This window comes from Platichthys flesus, chromosome 7 (assembly GCF_949316205.1).
Source record: "Platichthys flesus chromosome 7, fPlaFle2.1, whole genome shotgun sequence".
Lineage (NCBI taxonomy): Eukaryota > Metazoa > Chordata > Actinopteri > Pleuronectiformes > Pleuronectidae > Platichthys > Platichthys flesus.
Genome location: NC_084951.1, coordinates 7785980 through 7801953, shown reverse-complemented (window position 1 = coordinate 7801953; position 15974 = coordinate 7785980). Strand labels below are relative to the sequence as shown.

At 45.7% G+C, this 15974-nt stretch overlaps 1 protein-coding gene across 4 annotated transcripts in view; it reads left to right on the top strand.

Annotated features, from left to right (window-relative positions):
* Positions 1-15974, top strand: part of agrn (agrin) — a 242876-nt gene that overhangs the window by 211280 nt on the left and 15622 nt on the right. For all 4 annotated transcript variants that reach the window (XM_062391981.1, XM_062391980.1, XM_062391982.1 and 1 more), the window contains 8 exons: positions 1283-1475; positions 3886-4101; positions 5371-5600; positions 7160-7294; positions 10129-10219; positions 10529-10693; positions 11534-11645; positions 15396-15512. In XM_062391981.1, the coding sequence (XP_062247965.1) occupies positions 1283-1475; positions 3886-4101; positions 5371-5600; positions 7160-7294; positions 10129-10219; positions 10529-10693; positions 11534-11645; positions 15396-15512 (1259 nt within the window). The remainder of the gene's footprint in view (positions 1-1282; positions 1476-3885; positions 4102-5370; positions 5601-7159; positions 7295-10128; positions 10220-10528; positions 10694-11533; positions 11646-15395; positions 15513-15974) is intronic.

Sequence of the window (15974 nt, the reverse complement as noted above, 5' to 3'; positions counted from 1 at the left end):
ATGTTCACAGATGTGGATTTATTGTGACATCTGAAGCTCAACATGGCAACAGAGATCTGAGCTTGGGGAAAAACTCATGTTTATTCTTTTTGTAAGTTTTTTTAACCTGAGCACAAAAAGTAGAGGGCTCCATTTTTAATAATATAAGCAACTTCCCCAGACGTGATCACATAGACACAGAGGGGAGTGACGGGGCCTACAGGTGGATGCTCTGGTGGGGGAGGGGCTAAATCATCAGGCAGCGATACTGACGCAGGGCAGCAGAGGCATTGACCAGCAAAGGGAGAGATGGGAAATCACTGCAACTTAAACACTCTGCCAACATGAAGCATGTCACATGATGAGACTGGTACAGTTCCAGTCAACTGCCTGAAGTAGCTGACAAGCATCGCTACATCCACAACAGCAAATAAGAAAAGCGATTGCTGCAGCAGGTGCATGGCTCAAAATGGTTTTACTCGGCCTGTAAATGAATTATGGTGTCTTTTGGCTGCAATAAACCATATAAACCATTTAAACCATTCCCTTTAACCGCCAGATGGGCTTTCACATCGGCAGATTGTTAATTTAACTGCAGCTTTTCCAGGTAGTGAGAGATAACTCTTTGTCTGCAGTAGAAGTTCTTCTTGAGAAGCACAACTCTTTTGTTCCGTCCTTCTTAACCTACTTTGGATGTTTGGGGACGAGAGCAAATTCAAGCAGCTGCATCTTAAGATAATTGACACTTTTTGCTTTGATGTGGATTAGCTGGTGACAATCGGTGTGTGTTTTTGAGTTAGAGTGGCTAAATGTAAGTCTCACACACACACACACACACACACACACACACACAAACACACAAGCCTCCCCAAGATCAATCAAATCGTTGAATAGAGGGAGCTCATCAGCTGCCATTCTCCTCAGAGAGACGGACAGAAAGACAGATGGACAGAGAGAAAGGGAGCTGGGGGAGAAAAATCATCATTGTCAAGTTGTGACAAAACAGAGGTTTCTGTGCAGGCACTCGTGTGTGTGTGTGTGTGTGTGTATGTTTGTGTGTGTGTTTTTGTGTGTGTATGAGGATGACAGTGTGAAAAGCTCAGCCCCTCCTCGTTCTCAGCTTTTCTCCATGTGATAAATTCATCGTGTTATGTACAGAGACATCAATCTTGAACTAAACTGAGAGATCATCACGAGGAGCAGCTCTCATCGTTAATCAAGCACGTTGGACGCCTATTATGCCACAGTCAAACAAATCACGTTGTAACGAGAGCATTGGCTTGTTGTCTCCGTTCCTCCCCAGTGATCAAGTACTTCATCCCGTCCTTTGGAGGCCAGTCCTACTTGGCCTTCGCGACGATGAGCGCCTACCACACGGTCCGCATCGCCATGGAGTTCAGGGCGTCCGAGGAGACCGGCATCCTGCTCTACAACGGCCAGGAGGGCAAGAAGGACTTCATCTCTCTGGCGCTGGTCAACGGCCGGGTGGAGCTCAGGTGAGCGGCGGCTGATTCAATTTGACGAAACCTTTAATGCTCGCCGTGAGGCCACAGGGTCATTGCATTAGCAGCAGCAGCAGCAGCGGCGGAGAGGACGGAGCTGAGAAACAAACACAAGCACCAGAGATAATGAGGCAAATAATTACAGCAAGTAGACATGTTGAAAGCAACACTGCCAGAAAAACAAACACAGACCCAGACGCAACTTGACGGTTCTGCAGGTTAGAGCTGTGACACGGTGCTTTCAGAGATATGTTCAGACGTATCGTGATTACAGATGGTGGGAACATATGCGCAGGACATCTGAGTTTTGTTCTTTTTAATCACATGCTCTATTTTTAGAGATGGGGCCTGACGTACAAGGGGATATGTGCATTTACAGATGGAAGCAGTGAAGTATAGAAACTGGCCCAGATATGACTCACCAATGCATTGAACTGTCTGTGGATTTACACAGAGATATGAGCAGATACCAAATAGAATGAACAGAAATACATTTAGTTAATCTGTGCTTATAAGAATTGTCTTGTTAGAGGGATATTTAGAGATTTCTCAATTTATTACTTTAATTATATCCCTGTTACCTCTGCTGAGGATGTTATGTTCTCGACTGGTTGTTCGCTTGGTAGCAGGCTTATGCAAAAACTACCTTTCCATTAACCAAAGGCAGAACCCATTACATTCTGGTGCAGATTTGCACTGGGGGAAGTTCCTTATTTTGTTTTCACTCTCTTTAACATTGTGACATTGGTTCTTTTTCCAAATTTTCCCTGATTTCACAGAGAATTATCGAAGGATCTTCAAAAAATCGACTGAGTGCCATTCTAGTTTACTTAGATGACGATTTATCTTGTGAGATGTGAGAAATGTGGCTCAGGAGTCACAGTGAAATGTTCGCAAACCAAGGGGTTGGTGCTTCGACCCCTGTCTCTCCCATTCCGTGTGTGGAACCCCAATTGACAGCTGCGCCAGTGTGCGAGTGACATACAGACACAAAAACCTGTTCATGATCATGTTCACACTTACGGTCAGCTCTAAATGAACCTGCAGGACTTTAGACTGTGGCAGGAAGCCGAGGTACTCACAGAACCCCCAGACACGAGGTGAACGTGAAAGAACATGGGATTCAAAATCAAAATCCTCGTACTGTGAGATATCAAATTACCTTTACATTAAAACAGTACTTTATCTACCGCTCCCAAGTCATTGCAAGTTTCTGTAATTATTGGTAATTCTGTGATTACTATTGATACTCGGAAAGGACAAAATCAATGCCGCAGGGACCAGGATATCTTGATGTGTGTGAGTCGAGCTCCAGAAACACTGGACACTTTCCATAATGAGAATGAACAATGACCCTCGCTGCCTGGTTAACAGACACATCGTTTAATCACCAGGGCTGCAGTGACTGCGACTTTCTGTGAGATGTTTTAGATTTGAAACCACGCTGTGTGTCACTCCTCACGACTGGTAAATTGATGCAGAAGTGTTGAAATTGGTGTCATGCCCAGTGAAGATGTGTGGTAGGAGTTGAAGAAGAATAAATTGTTTCCCTCCGTCGGCACAGTATCAGTTTTGGACTCAAAGCTCAAAGCGACAGAAAGTTCCATCAGTTGAATCTGTTTAAAATTAGACAATCTCCCTGTCAGGCACCCTCAGACACTTCTCCTCTCTGTCCTGGAACTGCATGAATAAAAAAGATTTTTCCTTGAAGAACAGCGTTATTTCTATTTCAGGAGAAATGCGAAGAAACTAATTTGAAATCCCCCCCCCAAACGCCATCCGCTTTCTTAATCATTTTAAGTCCGTTGTCTCAGCCTGACCCTCGAAGTCCTTTAAATTCCTCCCACCCTGGCCACGTTAGACTTCTCTATTCAGAGTAAAATCAATAGCAAATTTAAGGAGATCATTAGTCACTTGTGCTTTCAAATGGAGCTCTGCCTTTATTGCAGAAACACAGCTGTGAGATTACTGCACAACAGCTCTGCAAATCTGAGACGTGGGGAGAGGAGCTAATTATTTGTTGCAAATAATTGCTCTCAGGTTGAGCTCATACTTCTGTATGTGTGGGTGCACACACAACAGCTCTCCCTGTGAAGGTATGGCCTTTGTCTTGTTCAATAAGAAAGAGGGCGTGAAAGACATTTCTTAAAAATAACTGGCTCATTCCTGGCACATGGATGAAATCCCAAATGGGAAGTCTCTTACCTTCTTTATTTCCTCCTCTGTTTTGTTGAGCTACATGAGCAGATTCCTTCTAGTCATTAGGCGCCTTGATAAAGAAGCAACACATTGTGTGAAAAACCACCTCATCCAGCGCTGTAATCTGATATGAAGTGTGAAAAGTACACGGGTATAAAGTTGACGGAATGAGCGCCTAACACGTTGTTGTTGGCCTTCTCCTCAGGTTCAACACGGGTTCGGGCACAGGGACGCTGCTCAGCAAAGTGCAGATCACTCAGGGCCGCTGGCATCAGCTGGTGGTGACTCGCAATCGGCGAAACGCCATGCTCAGCGTGGACAACGAGCCGCACATCGAGGGCGAGAGTCCCCGCGGCACAGACGGCCTGAACCTGGACACCAACCTCTTCATCGGAGGAGTGACTGAGGAGATGAAGCAGGAGTAAGACTTTCCATCTGCCGCTCCACATCGTTCTGATAACATCACACACAAAAAGTCAACTGTGGTTTCTATTTATTGAAATTTCTATATCTTGTACATGATATTGAAGACAGTAAACTCATTTTCCAATCTCCCACTCCCTTGTCCAGATAAACCTTGTAGCTGGCCTCTGGACAAAAGATATAGCTGTGGGCTGATATTCACCTCCAGTTACACACACACAAGTTTATTTACTATCATAATTTATTTTTTATGAAGGCTCCTTTAAAACAGGGGGACTAGACTGGAACTACCTGAAGGCTCTAATCGTTGCAGTTGATGTTGTGCATGCATTTCGAATGTGAAAGGGAACAGGCTCTCTAACAATGCATGTGTTCAAAATATATAGCCTTACTCAGGCTAACTTTTAACGTAGTTGAGCTTTATGTATAGATACTTGATAAGAGGTTTTTGGATGTGTGTTAACTGTTAAAAAAATTCCTAGAGCATTTATTTATTGGTCTCATAGGATAATACAACGTTAGATCTGTAGTATTTTACTTTAAGTTCACACAACATCCTTGACTAGGTGTTGGAATCCATCACCTTCAGCCTCATCCTCTACTGTAACAAAGGAATATACCTGCTTCATGCTCAGCAAGAATACAGAGAGTCTTACGGCCACATTGAAGAAAAAATACATTTTGGAGATGTTGAGAATAAATTGTTAGTATTACGACAATAAAGCCGTGATAATTTGAGAAAAATTATATATAGGAAATAATAATAATAATAAGTTCCTCTCCAATCTCATTGTTTCTTGAGAAGCTATGAAGCCTCTTGGAATAGCACACACGTAATTAACAATGTCCTCACAGTCGCCCACTACCACACATTTCCTCCTCCACATAAGAGGCAATTTCCTCCAAGTCCGAGTAGTTCTTTCTTCAGACTCTTTCTTAAACAATTTTTTTTCAAAATCCTGATACTTGTGATTATGTGGAGCTGATGTGAAAAAAGATATTGGGTATTTCATTGTTTGTGAAATTGGGTGATGTTATGATATCACTGCTTTATTCTCTGAATGTTGAGACTTTATTCTTGACATGTCTTTAAGTGGCCCTATACCCCATTAACAACACCTGGGGTATTGAGCACATAGCATCATCCGGACCATAGGCTCTGTGTTATCAAGTGGCTGGGATTAGTGTGGTGATCCTATCTATACGTGTGTTGAAAGAAACACATTAAAAGTCATCACATGCTCACTGGTTGCCCTGTCATCCTCAGTGTGAAGGAGAGGACAGCGGTGGCCACAGGTCTGGTGGGCTGCATCCGACTGCTGGACGTCAACAACCGAGTGCTCAACTTGCAAGAGAGCGACGGCAACAGTCTGTACGGCAGCGGCGTGGGCGAATGTGGCAACAACCCCTGCCAGCCCAATCCCTGTAAGAACGGCGCAGCGTGCCAGGTGAAGGAGGCCGAGATGTTCCACTGCAAGTGCAGCAGAGGATTCTGGGGTAAGACGCCAACCAAAGGTGCAGCTCAGCAGTTTCTCTAATGTTGTGCCGGGATTTGTTCTCAGTCGTGGTGTTTTGAGAAGTTGATTCACGTGTGTGTGTGCACAGGAAACTTAGAACGTAATTCTTATTCAGAAATACTTTTCAGACTTTCCTAACACCTTGTCGTTAAAATTATGTTTATATCTCTGCTTTGCCTTCTCTTCGTGGATTCTCTCTGGTCATGATTTACCCACAAATCCTAAGTAAGCTCGACGGCCTAATTTGACAGTGTGAATCCGCACCCAGCAAGAGCGCTGGTGGACATTTTGTAAACACCAACTCCATCATATCCGAGTGTCCAATGCGGAGATGATTAAATGTTGAATCAGCACAGAAAACATGGAAGCTTCCTCCAAATCCTCAGCGATTGGCCTTTGGCCTGTCTATACTTGCACGTCCCTCCCTCCCTCCCTCCCTCCCCCCTTATTCCCTCCAGCCAAGCCGACTAACAAGCAACTCTGAGTGAAAATAGTGAAGACCCGACCCACTCAGGGCCCAGTCAAGCGTACCCCCTGCCCGGTTGTTCCACAGCTACTACAAAAAGTTTGATTCCAGAACCAAATAAATTGTCAGAGTTAACTTTATGCTTTAATAGTAAAGGATTTTATACTCCTACATCTCTTATGGGAAACTATCATCCCTTAAAGAGCGATTTTCCATCAATAACACATCATTTTACTATATTATTACCTTTCATCTAGTTTTATGAGTTGTTACTGAGAGACCTGAGAAGGATGAAAGATAAACCTCTGCTCTGAAGAAGAGGCATTGCTGTAATCAAACTTGTATCTGCAACATGCTGAGCATGAATGGTAGTCAAGTAAATTTTGTCATCATGTCAATTTAGCAAGTGGCCAGGATTGTCTGGTCTCAGAGAGAAGGATTGATCAGAGAAAGAGAGAATAAATGGGGAAAGAGAGGTGTACTTAGATGGGGGACATGTCAGGACAGCCAGATGAATGGGGGAGGTGAGAGAGTATTAAAAGATAAAAAAGATGGGAAGGGAGGAAGCGATATGAAAAAAAGAGCTGTGGTAGGGAGGAAGTGAGAGCGGGGGATAAAAGACAGATTCCAAATGGTGTGAGTAAGGAGAAAAGAGCTGGGGAGCCCTGTGAGCTCAGCGGGGAGGGGGTTCATTAAAGTGCTCTCCTCACAACAGGCCCCGACTGCTAAAGCAATGACGGGTGAATTTAGATGGGCTGAGGCAGCGGGCTAAACCATCAGCCTCCAGACGAGGAGCGAGCCGCTCCCACAGCCGGCACTGGCCCCGGAACACAGCCACATGGCAGGGATGCTCACCACTGTTTAGTCTTGACGTGTAATATTTTCAAATCCTATTAGTAAATGACCTCTGTAACAGAGGAAGTCACCACACAGAGACGTATGCACACACACACACACGCACACGCACACACACACACTCCTCTCAGAGGGAGAAAGCGGTTGAAAATGTCAGTGGTTATCATAATTATCATTTATCGTTGTTTCATAATGTGTGTGTGTGTGTGCGTGTCTAGGTCCAACCTGCGCCGATGTTCACGACCCATGTGAGCCCAACAGGTGCCATCCATCCTCCCAGTGCCAGGCGCTGCCAGAAGGAGGCTACAAATGCGAGTGTCCCATGGGGCGTGAAGGAAGGCACTGTGAAAAAGGTAATTTGACTAAAGAGTGAATCACCTGGTTTAACTCTTGTCTCTCATGCCTCGATTGTTCTCTCTGGTGCCTATCAAGGCGCAGCACCACCCACCTTTAAGCCTCTCTTCCCCCTGTTTTCTTTCCGCTCTGTGACATTTCCATCCATCCTGAATTGGGGGCCTTCAGGGTCGGAGGGGATTGGTGAGTTGGTGGGCTGCATGTAGAAGTAAGGGAGATGATTGGCCCCATCGGGCCGTCCGCCACATTGACTCAGCAGTGCTTGTTAGCGGCTAAGTGACAGCGAGGCTGCAGCCTTCCTCCACCTCCTCTCTCCCTGCCCGGCCGCCCACAGGTGTAGTGTTCAAACGTGTTTGTTGGTGCTGAGCTACAGACATGGCAGAGTCAGGCCTCAGCTGGGGAACAGACCAGAGCAGCTTTGAATGTTCATCATTACCACTTTGGCAGTGTCACACTCTGAACTCTACCCGTAGGTCGTCCCTCCCTGCATCTCGAGATGTTGTCAGGAGTCTTTGCAGAAGTTGACTACGATCAACTGGGAATGAAAGAGAATACACCGTTATGCACATGCCTAACAAAAGACAATCATGCACTCTTGTATAGCTCTGGGAATTTAGAAGAACCAGGTGGGAACAACCTCCCTCTGAGCCTCAAGTCCCAGTTAGCAGGTGATTAAAGTAAATTGAGGTGAACCAAAATCAATGCAATGGGAGCGAGAGCATCTCCCATTCCAAAAGGCTATTTTTTCCCAGGAATCAATGAGATGACTAATCGCATCAGTCCACCCTGCCTGTGATGATTAATGGGAGCGTCACTCAGCCAGAGTGTCGGCCCCAGACAGGAGCTCAGAGATAAGGTGGCAGCCAGGCGGACAAACCCTCTGAGGGCTGCACTGAGAACAGTTAAAAAGACATGTAGCCTATTAGTCATAATATAAAGTGTGTGTGTGTGTCTGCGTGTGTACATGTGCAGCTGAGCTGGGGTTTCCATTTCAATTCCAACAGGGTTCTTCAGGGCTGGCACCGTTGTAAGATCACCATCAAGGACTTTTCTCAATGGTGTTCCAATAGTATTGAATGGCCTACTTTCCTCAGTGCTCTCTGCCTGCGATAGACTAAATCATTACACTTAAGTTATGAAAGCTGGATCACTCAGACTAATCCCTCCCTGAACAAATGAACTACAGGGGAGAGTTCAAATCTTAACAATGTTTTACAGTCCGCCCTGTAGCGACATTAAGCCAAGGACGAGTGTGAGTGTGAGTCTGTGAGATTTTCACAGTTCAACAGAAAAAGCCCAGTTGCTACTCCAGAATTGTTCATTTCATCTGCTTTATTTTTTTCTTTCTTTATCTTACAACTTTAGAAAAAAACTTCACAAATGTTTGTCACAAGGGCTAAAAACAAACTTACAAGCTAAATACAAAAATAAGCAGTGTGTCATTAAATTAACCAGAGATCTACAGAAATATATCTCTCGAGGATAATTATTTTACACAGATCAAAGGTTATATATCTATATATATAAACTGGAATTGCAGAAGTACCCAATATATATGAGTGGGTGTTTTTCATTTTATATTGTTTAATGAGGTCATAGCAAACACTCAACAGGTAACAGTTCTTCAATATAAACAGAATTACCTGTGGAGTGAGCTAACAAACACTATCAGACCCGGAGCATCTCTCTCCACATTCAACAACCTCTCGAGAACTCATCTCTAGTGAGGTCGGCCCTCTCCTACCACCTCTAACACCCCAACACGCCACCCAGCGCAGTTCTTGCTGCTTCTCCTTCCCGATCTGCTGCACTTTGTCTTTTCGGACGGATTTAGCTCTCAGTACTACACCCTCGTCCCTCAGCAGCGAGTCGCTCTGGATAAAGTCTCACCATCGTCCTCAGTGATAGATGCAATAGCGTTCAACTGTTTCCCAGTATCGACTCCCTCATACGTCATGTGGGTTTCCTTGGTCACTCGCTCTTTCCGATGCGTGGACCTCTGGTGACATATTGACCACAGAGCTTTGATTTTCAGCACAGGGCGAGAGAGAGACCCCCCCCCCACCCTTTGCCCTCCCCTATAAGGAACTATTTTCTCAGCAGCTCCGTTACTCTAATAGATTAGTGCCATTCTTCTCCTCCATGTTGCGCGCCATCATCATTAGCAGTCTCCCGCAAAATAGCTAATTAGCTTTCTCATCTCCGTCTGCCTCTTCCATCCTCGACTCGGCTCTGCTAATCCCAGCCAATTACAAATAAAGGCTTCCTTGCCGGCTACATAGGTGCGTGTGTTTGTTTGTGTCCGTGTGTGTGTGTTAGCAGCTCGCAGACGCCTCTGAATAATGGTAGTTTTCTCAACCAACACCATGAACACATACCCCGGGGTGACACTTGGATGGTTTTTAATGTCAGGCCACTTGTTAGAGGGATGGCACAGAGCCTGTTCTAATCACTCCAGACAGCCAGAGACGGGACAGCCTGACATAGGCCCCGTTACGAAGACATGAATTCGTATAAAGGCCTGCCAGAACACAATGGCTGCATTATTTAATGGTTCCCGGCTGTGGTGTAACTCTCCAAATGTCTCCAAAGGTTCTTTGTCAGACTGTGGCGGGCTGTGTAATCAGTCTGGCGTAAGGTTTTTGATATTTATTTTTTCCTTTGAATATCTGTCAAGAAACAGTCTTAATCCTAAAGGCTATGAAACCATAAATCCGTCTCTTTCCACAGTGCTGACAGGTCCGTCCGAGCTGCACCGACTATCCCTCAATTTTGATTCTGTCAGCACCGAAGGCGCGACCTGAGGATGAATGTAGTCTTTTTGTTTTTTCAGTGGCTGAGAGGAGAGGGGCTTACCTGCCGCAATTCAACGGAGACTCGTACCTGGAGCTAAAGGGGCTGCATCTCTACGGGCACGATCTGCGGTAAGTCCCATGTCCCTGTGTGAAATCCACACCGCCAGGTCCTGTGCAGTTTGTGTTACTGAAGGCTGAAGATCGTGTAGGTTTTCATAGAGCTTGTTCTGCGCCCAGGGCAGAGCTTCTTCTTTAAGCCTGAGCTGGATTTACAATGAGGGTTACATAAATAACAGGTTATCTTGGCCCTAGCATGCAGAATATATATATATATATAAACATTGTGTGTCTCTGCATGATGTAGAAAGAGCACCAGGCTCAGGTATATGTTTGACTCTTACTGTGTGTGTATTGACTCGTCTCTTTCGGTGGCTGTAGTCAAAAGGTCAGTATGACAGTGGTTCTCATGGCCAACGACTCCAACGGTGTGATCTTCTACAACGGCCAAAAGACGGACGGAAAAGGAGACTTCATCTCTCTGTCCCTCAACAACGGGATCCTGGAGTTCCGCTACGACCTGGGCAAGGGACCTGCTACCATCAGGTCAGTATGTTCAAAAGTGTTTTGGTTAGACATCTAGGGGAAATTGTGATTCTGCATTTTTCAATGTATTTTGAGCTGAAAACCAACAAATATGACTGCTATTTCATTAAATACATTAATGCTGGTTTTAATATCACATTTATTTCCAAATGTATACATTTATAAGTTGGACTTGGCTCATTACGGCTCCCAGTGTTTCAAACTGTCCTTTCAGGGCCAATGCTCACGTACAGTAAGCCGTCTGAGATGTCTTTACGTCACGACATTTATATATATGTATTGGAAAATGTTAAGACCCTCTTATCAAAGTTGGAGTAGCCCCTCCTGACTAAGAATCTGTGAAAAGTTGCGTTCATTTTCAAATCTATCCTGAAATTAAACCCCTAAACCACCACATCGTTTACTGTTCAGAGACGTCCCTCATCCACTCCTGCTCCCCGGCTGACTCACAGACACACACACACACACACACACACACACTCACACACACACACACACTATTACCATGAATTGCTAGCTGAGACAGCAGCCTGCGCAGGCGATTCAAACGGCTCGGGACAACCGTGGTCTTGGCTGTCAGGAAACTCTGGAGGCGAGAACCCTCTACTTCAAACGCCATTTCTGCTGAAAAGTGCATGCTGCTACTGGAGTCCTAACTCATAGCTAGATGAAGGCGTGTCTTAGCTCAGACTTCACCCAAAACTAGGCTGAAATAACCCTTTGATACAAAATAAAACATTCTTAGTGAAAGTTGAATCCTCGACCCAGCAGACAGCACTGTTTTAATCAATTGATATCTGACTCGCGTGAATGTCTCCGGTGTGTATTTGTGTGGTTTAGGAGTAAAGAACCAATCCAGCTGAACGTGTGGAACACCATCAACCTGGAGCGCTCCAACCGCAAAGGAGAGATCATGGTGAACAAGAAGGACCCTGTCCGAGGGGAGGCACCGGTAAGAAACGGCAAGCTAACAACTGCCTGCGAATGATCATCTTCCCCGCCAAACCTCTGGCTTCAGCGCTCCTCTTTGTCCTTGTTCAAGTTGTTCAAGTTGCTACTTGAGGCACATTTGACTCCTAAAACTTCTGCCCCCTTTGTTATTGAACGCTTCACACCTGAAAATAGGCCACTATCTCCCAGCATCCGTCAGGGTGGGAGGGAGAGCTCCAGGTGTAGACGGCCAGTTTGACAACCTGTCTTCATTCTGGAAGCCCTATGATTCCACTAAAAGAAAAAAACGAGGAAAAGAAACTCTCAGCCTTTCATCCTGCTGCTGACATGCTGGAGATAAAAACTTGGTGTTGCATACAGAAAGCCACAGAAATGGTGTACGGTCCATTTTATAAACACAGCCTCTGAGGTGGCGTTGAGGGAAGAGGCAGAGGCAGATACAGGAGAGAACAGCAGAAGCAGGAATATCGTACTGAAACTCCTCAGCTCCACGTCTAGACCAATGACAGCAGGTACATGCGTCCATATGAAGGCGATCTAATCGTTTGATAAGCCCGTAAGTCATCCAATTATACTCAACTGGGTAATTTGTGATGACAAACATGCACCCTGTCAACTCCATCCTCGTCCTGTGAGGCGCAATGCTCCTCTCTTCTCTTTTTTCTCCTATCGCCGCTGTCCTTCCCCGACTGCCTGCCGTCGTCTGTATGGTAATTGTGTTTTTACTCCAGCAACACAGGCAGAAAATCTTATTAAAAGAGAAGAGCAAGGCAAAAGCAAGGATGAGGGGATGGGGGGGGGGGGGGGGGGGGGCACAAGGGATGAGCTTAGACTAGTTATGGAGCTCAATGCAGTGACCCCATCAAGTGCGGCTCTCTCCCAGTCCTGCTTTAAGAACTGGAAGGACCTTACTGTGCGCATTGCTCAGAGAAGCCTATAGAACATCAAAGGTGGTCACACACACACACACACACACACACACACACACACACACAAGCACGCATGTGTATGTATACATATTGCATGCCGGGATATTGTCGTCATCTCAAAGATGGGAAACACACCTGTCAGATGCATATAGTTACGGATAGAAGGTGTGAAAGTCTTCCTCTCTAAATGGCAGCAGTCTGTAAATGAGCTTGGGTTAAGTGGCTTCATTCGCTGCCTCTCATCCGTGAAGTTCTCTTTTTCTTTTTCATCTTTTCTTAATGACACCATCTGCTTCATGCATGGCCTCCTTAGACTCACTGTCTTATTCGAGTTTGCTCTCTTTAGTGTAAACACACACTCGCACTAGCTCTGTGGTCGTATGTGCACGTGAACGGTCTCATATACAAAGGTGCATGTGCAGAGGAAAGTGGCTTTGTTGTGATCTAATTACATGTACTTACCTCACTTGTCTGTGCTACTGCTGCGACTGTGTTTAATGCTTCCACAGGTGCGACCGGTGTGTTTGTGTGTGTGTACTGTATGTGCACTTGACGGGGGGGGGGGGTGTGTGTGTGTGTGTGTGTGTCTACTGTATTTGCACTTGAAGCTGTGTGTGTGTGTGTTTTGCACTTGCCTACTGTCGCTCGGCATGCCTTTCTCTGCACAGACACACACTAGTCTTCCCCCTATTAACTCTCTTCCTCCCTATTTTTTGTCCTTCTCTATGATGTGCTGTCTGGAAAATAAGAAATCACGCAAGGTAATGAGACAAGTCCCAGTCACACCTTCGCCCATGTTTCATTTGAGTCGCTCACCATGTCCTCTCACCCTCATCTCTCCATACACAACGGCACAGAACTGAAAAAAAAAAAAAGGTACTTCTGCAGAGCGACGGGCAGCTTTAAAGGTGCCAGCTCTGTTGGAAAACTTTCCCATTTCATAAGCCCACACACACACACAGACACACACTCACAGAGCACTGAAGTAGAGATGCTCTTAAAGAACACGGTTTGGCTTTCACCTCGGTCCATCTGCTGTGGGGGTGGAGGGGGGCGGGAAGGTGGGAGGCAAGAAGGCAGTCATCTTTGTGACGGCCATTGTTTTTAGCCACAAAGGAACGTCTTCATTAGGCTGGTGTGGGCGGAGATATCACGCCAGTGCTGCGTGGCCGTCCAAAAGTGAGAGCGAAGACGTGAGGCGAGCGAAGTGAGGAGGGGGGGGGGGGGGGTGGCTGTTACACTGTAGGAGACGGTGAGGTGCCAAGCCAAGCTGGGCTGTTCTTTTGTCATCTGCTCTCACTTCTTTCCCAATCAGGAGCGACTCACAAAGTCGCTCCCTCCTGCACCCACTCGCTGGGCCGCAACACAAACAACACTCACAGAGCGTCACGGAGTCACTCATGTAACCAGCTGTCTTCTTCCACCACATGCTGATTATTACCTGCGTGAGCCAGAACACCATGCATCCTCTCATCGCATGACATCTTACTTCAGAGTCATGGAGAAGTGACTGAACAAGACAACAGCCATCGTCAGCCAGTCTACACCTGTCATTGTAGCTGCAGAACTAGAGCTGCAGGCTACAGCTTTCCTGAGCATGTGAGCTGTTGTAACAAAGGCTACGTCTTGACCGCATCAGTAAGCGGTTATGAGTGTTTACTTCATAGTTTCCAAACATCTTCTTTTCTTCAAGTCCAGACTAAGACGCAGCCCCGGAGTTTTAAAACTAAAATCCTTCCAAACTTCCCATTTTAGCGGCTCTAAAACTCCGGGGTAGTTTGATTGCAAGACGGACCCGTGTCAGAGTTGATGCAAAACTTTAGTAACAGAGACTGAGGTGGCCCACTCCTTCCTGCAGTCGGTCTCAACTTTTAGGGTAAACCTAGAGGCGACAGCCGCAGCTGGGTCCAGCAGCTTTGGCCAAGGTCCCCATCCCATCTCAGCTGGAAGTGGTTCAAGGTGCAGTGACACGGCCTCGGGCTGCAGCCAAGCACCGCTGCCTCCTGCACTCCAAATCCCATCCTAAATAAAAGCCCAGCCGCTGCCAGCTTGCCCGCACAAAGCCTGTTTATTTGGCCCCTTCCATCATTTTTCCAGCAATTAACTCCACTTTACCCCTCTGGCAATTACTGCCCTACATAAAATAAAGATCATTAATTCCTTCCTTGCCTCGGCCCCTCTGTGCAAAAAGAAGGAAGCGGCACCTTGCTGATGCAAAGCAATCTTCCCAAAGGTTCGGTGGAAAGAATCGAATTTCATAGCCGTCTGTTACGCAAATGAATTGCAATTAATGTGTCTCCACACTCAACGGTTGGAAAGGTCGGTGCTTATAATTCTCCATTCATTATAAATTTCTGTAAAGAAGCCTCCATATCTCCAGTCCGCCCGGCTCCTGATTTCCCTTTGTACTCTCTTTTTTATGTTTCACAGATAAAGTAAAATTGACCGCTCTGTCTGAGAGACATTGAATCAATTATGTTTTAATGGATCAAGTGTATTGACACCGAATGAAGGCAAGGAAGTGCAGTTAAAGCGTCTGCCAGCCACAATATGAATACATCTTTTTTTTATCGTGGCAATCCATATGATTGTGACATGTCTGCAAATGAAGCATATTAATCTCACTTTATTACCTCAACCACAAGTATACAACTTATACCAGGCTCTCTGGACACAAACAGATAACTAACTAAAGTAAAACCATAAAGCAGGAGGTGTTGAAAAGAAAACCCCTGAATGAAACTGGGCGTTTTGCAAGATGCACAGTACGTGGTAGCTCTAGTTTCCTCGTGTAGAAACCCTTTTGTGTCCTGTCTCATCAGAATCTCCACGTGGATCTTAACCTGAAGGAGTCGCTCTTCGTCGGGGGAGCTCCTGATTACAGCCGCCTGGCACGAGTCGCCGCTCTCACGGAGGGTTTCAAGGGAACAATCCAAAAGGTAAATGTTTACACGCCTCTGTTTCTTGTTGGAGCACTGTGTTCTGCTTATGCATTCGGCTGGTGTAAACACACTGTGTTATTTTAATGACTCTGGGCCCCTGTGTCCCTCAGACTTACAGTAGCAGAGTCAGACGATGACTTATTAGCTGCCCAGCTGTCACACAACAGTCCCCCACATTAGTTATTATCCATTAGAAGCTCGCACAGTGACGGGCAGCGGCTCTGATCATTTGGATTAGCATGCACTAATAATAGAATGCACTTTTTTGAAGTCCCTACATTTTTGCCGTTCTCAGATCTTTGCCTGACAGCCCTCCAGTTTTTTTTTTCTCTCTCCACTTTCCACTAAAAAAACTCATCTGGGAATGCCAAAAATAACTCAGTAGAACAAAGGCAGGATGTTTCCGTTTACGCAAAACTTGTCATTAGTTCTTTTCTGAAAAACTTTCCCTCGACAGTT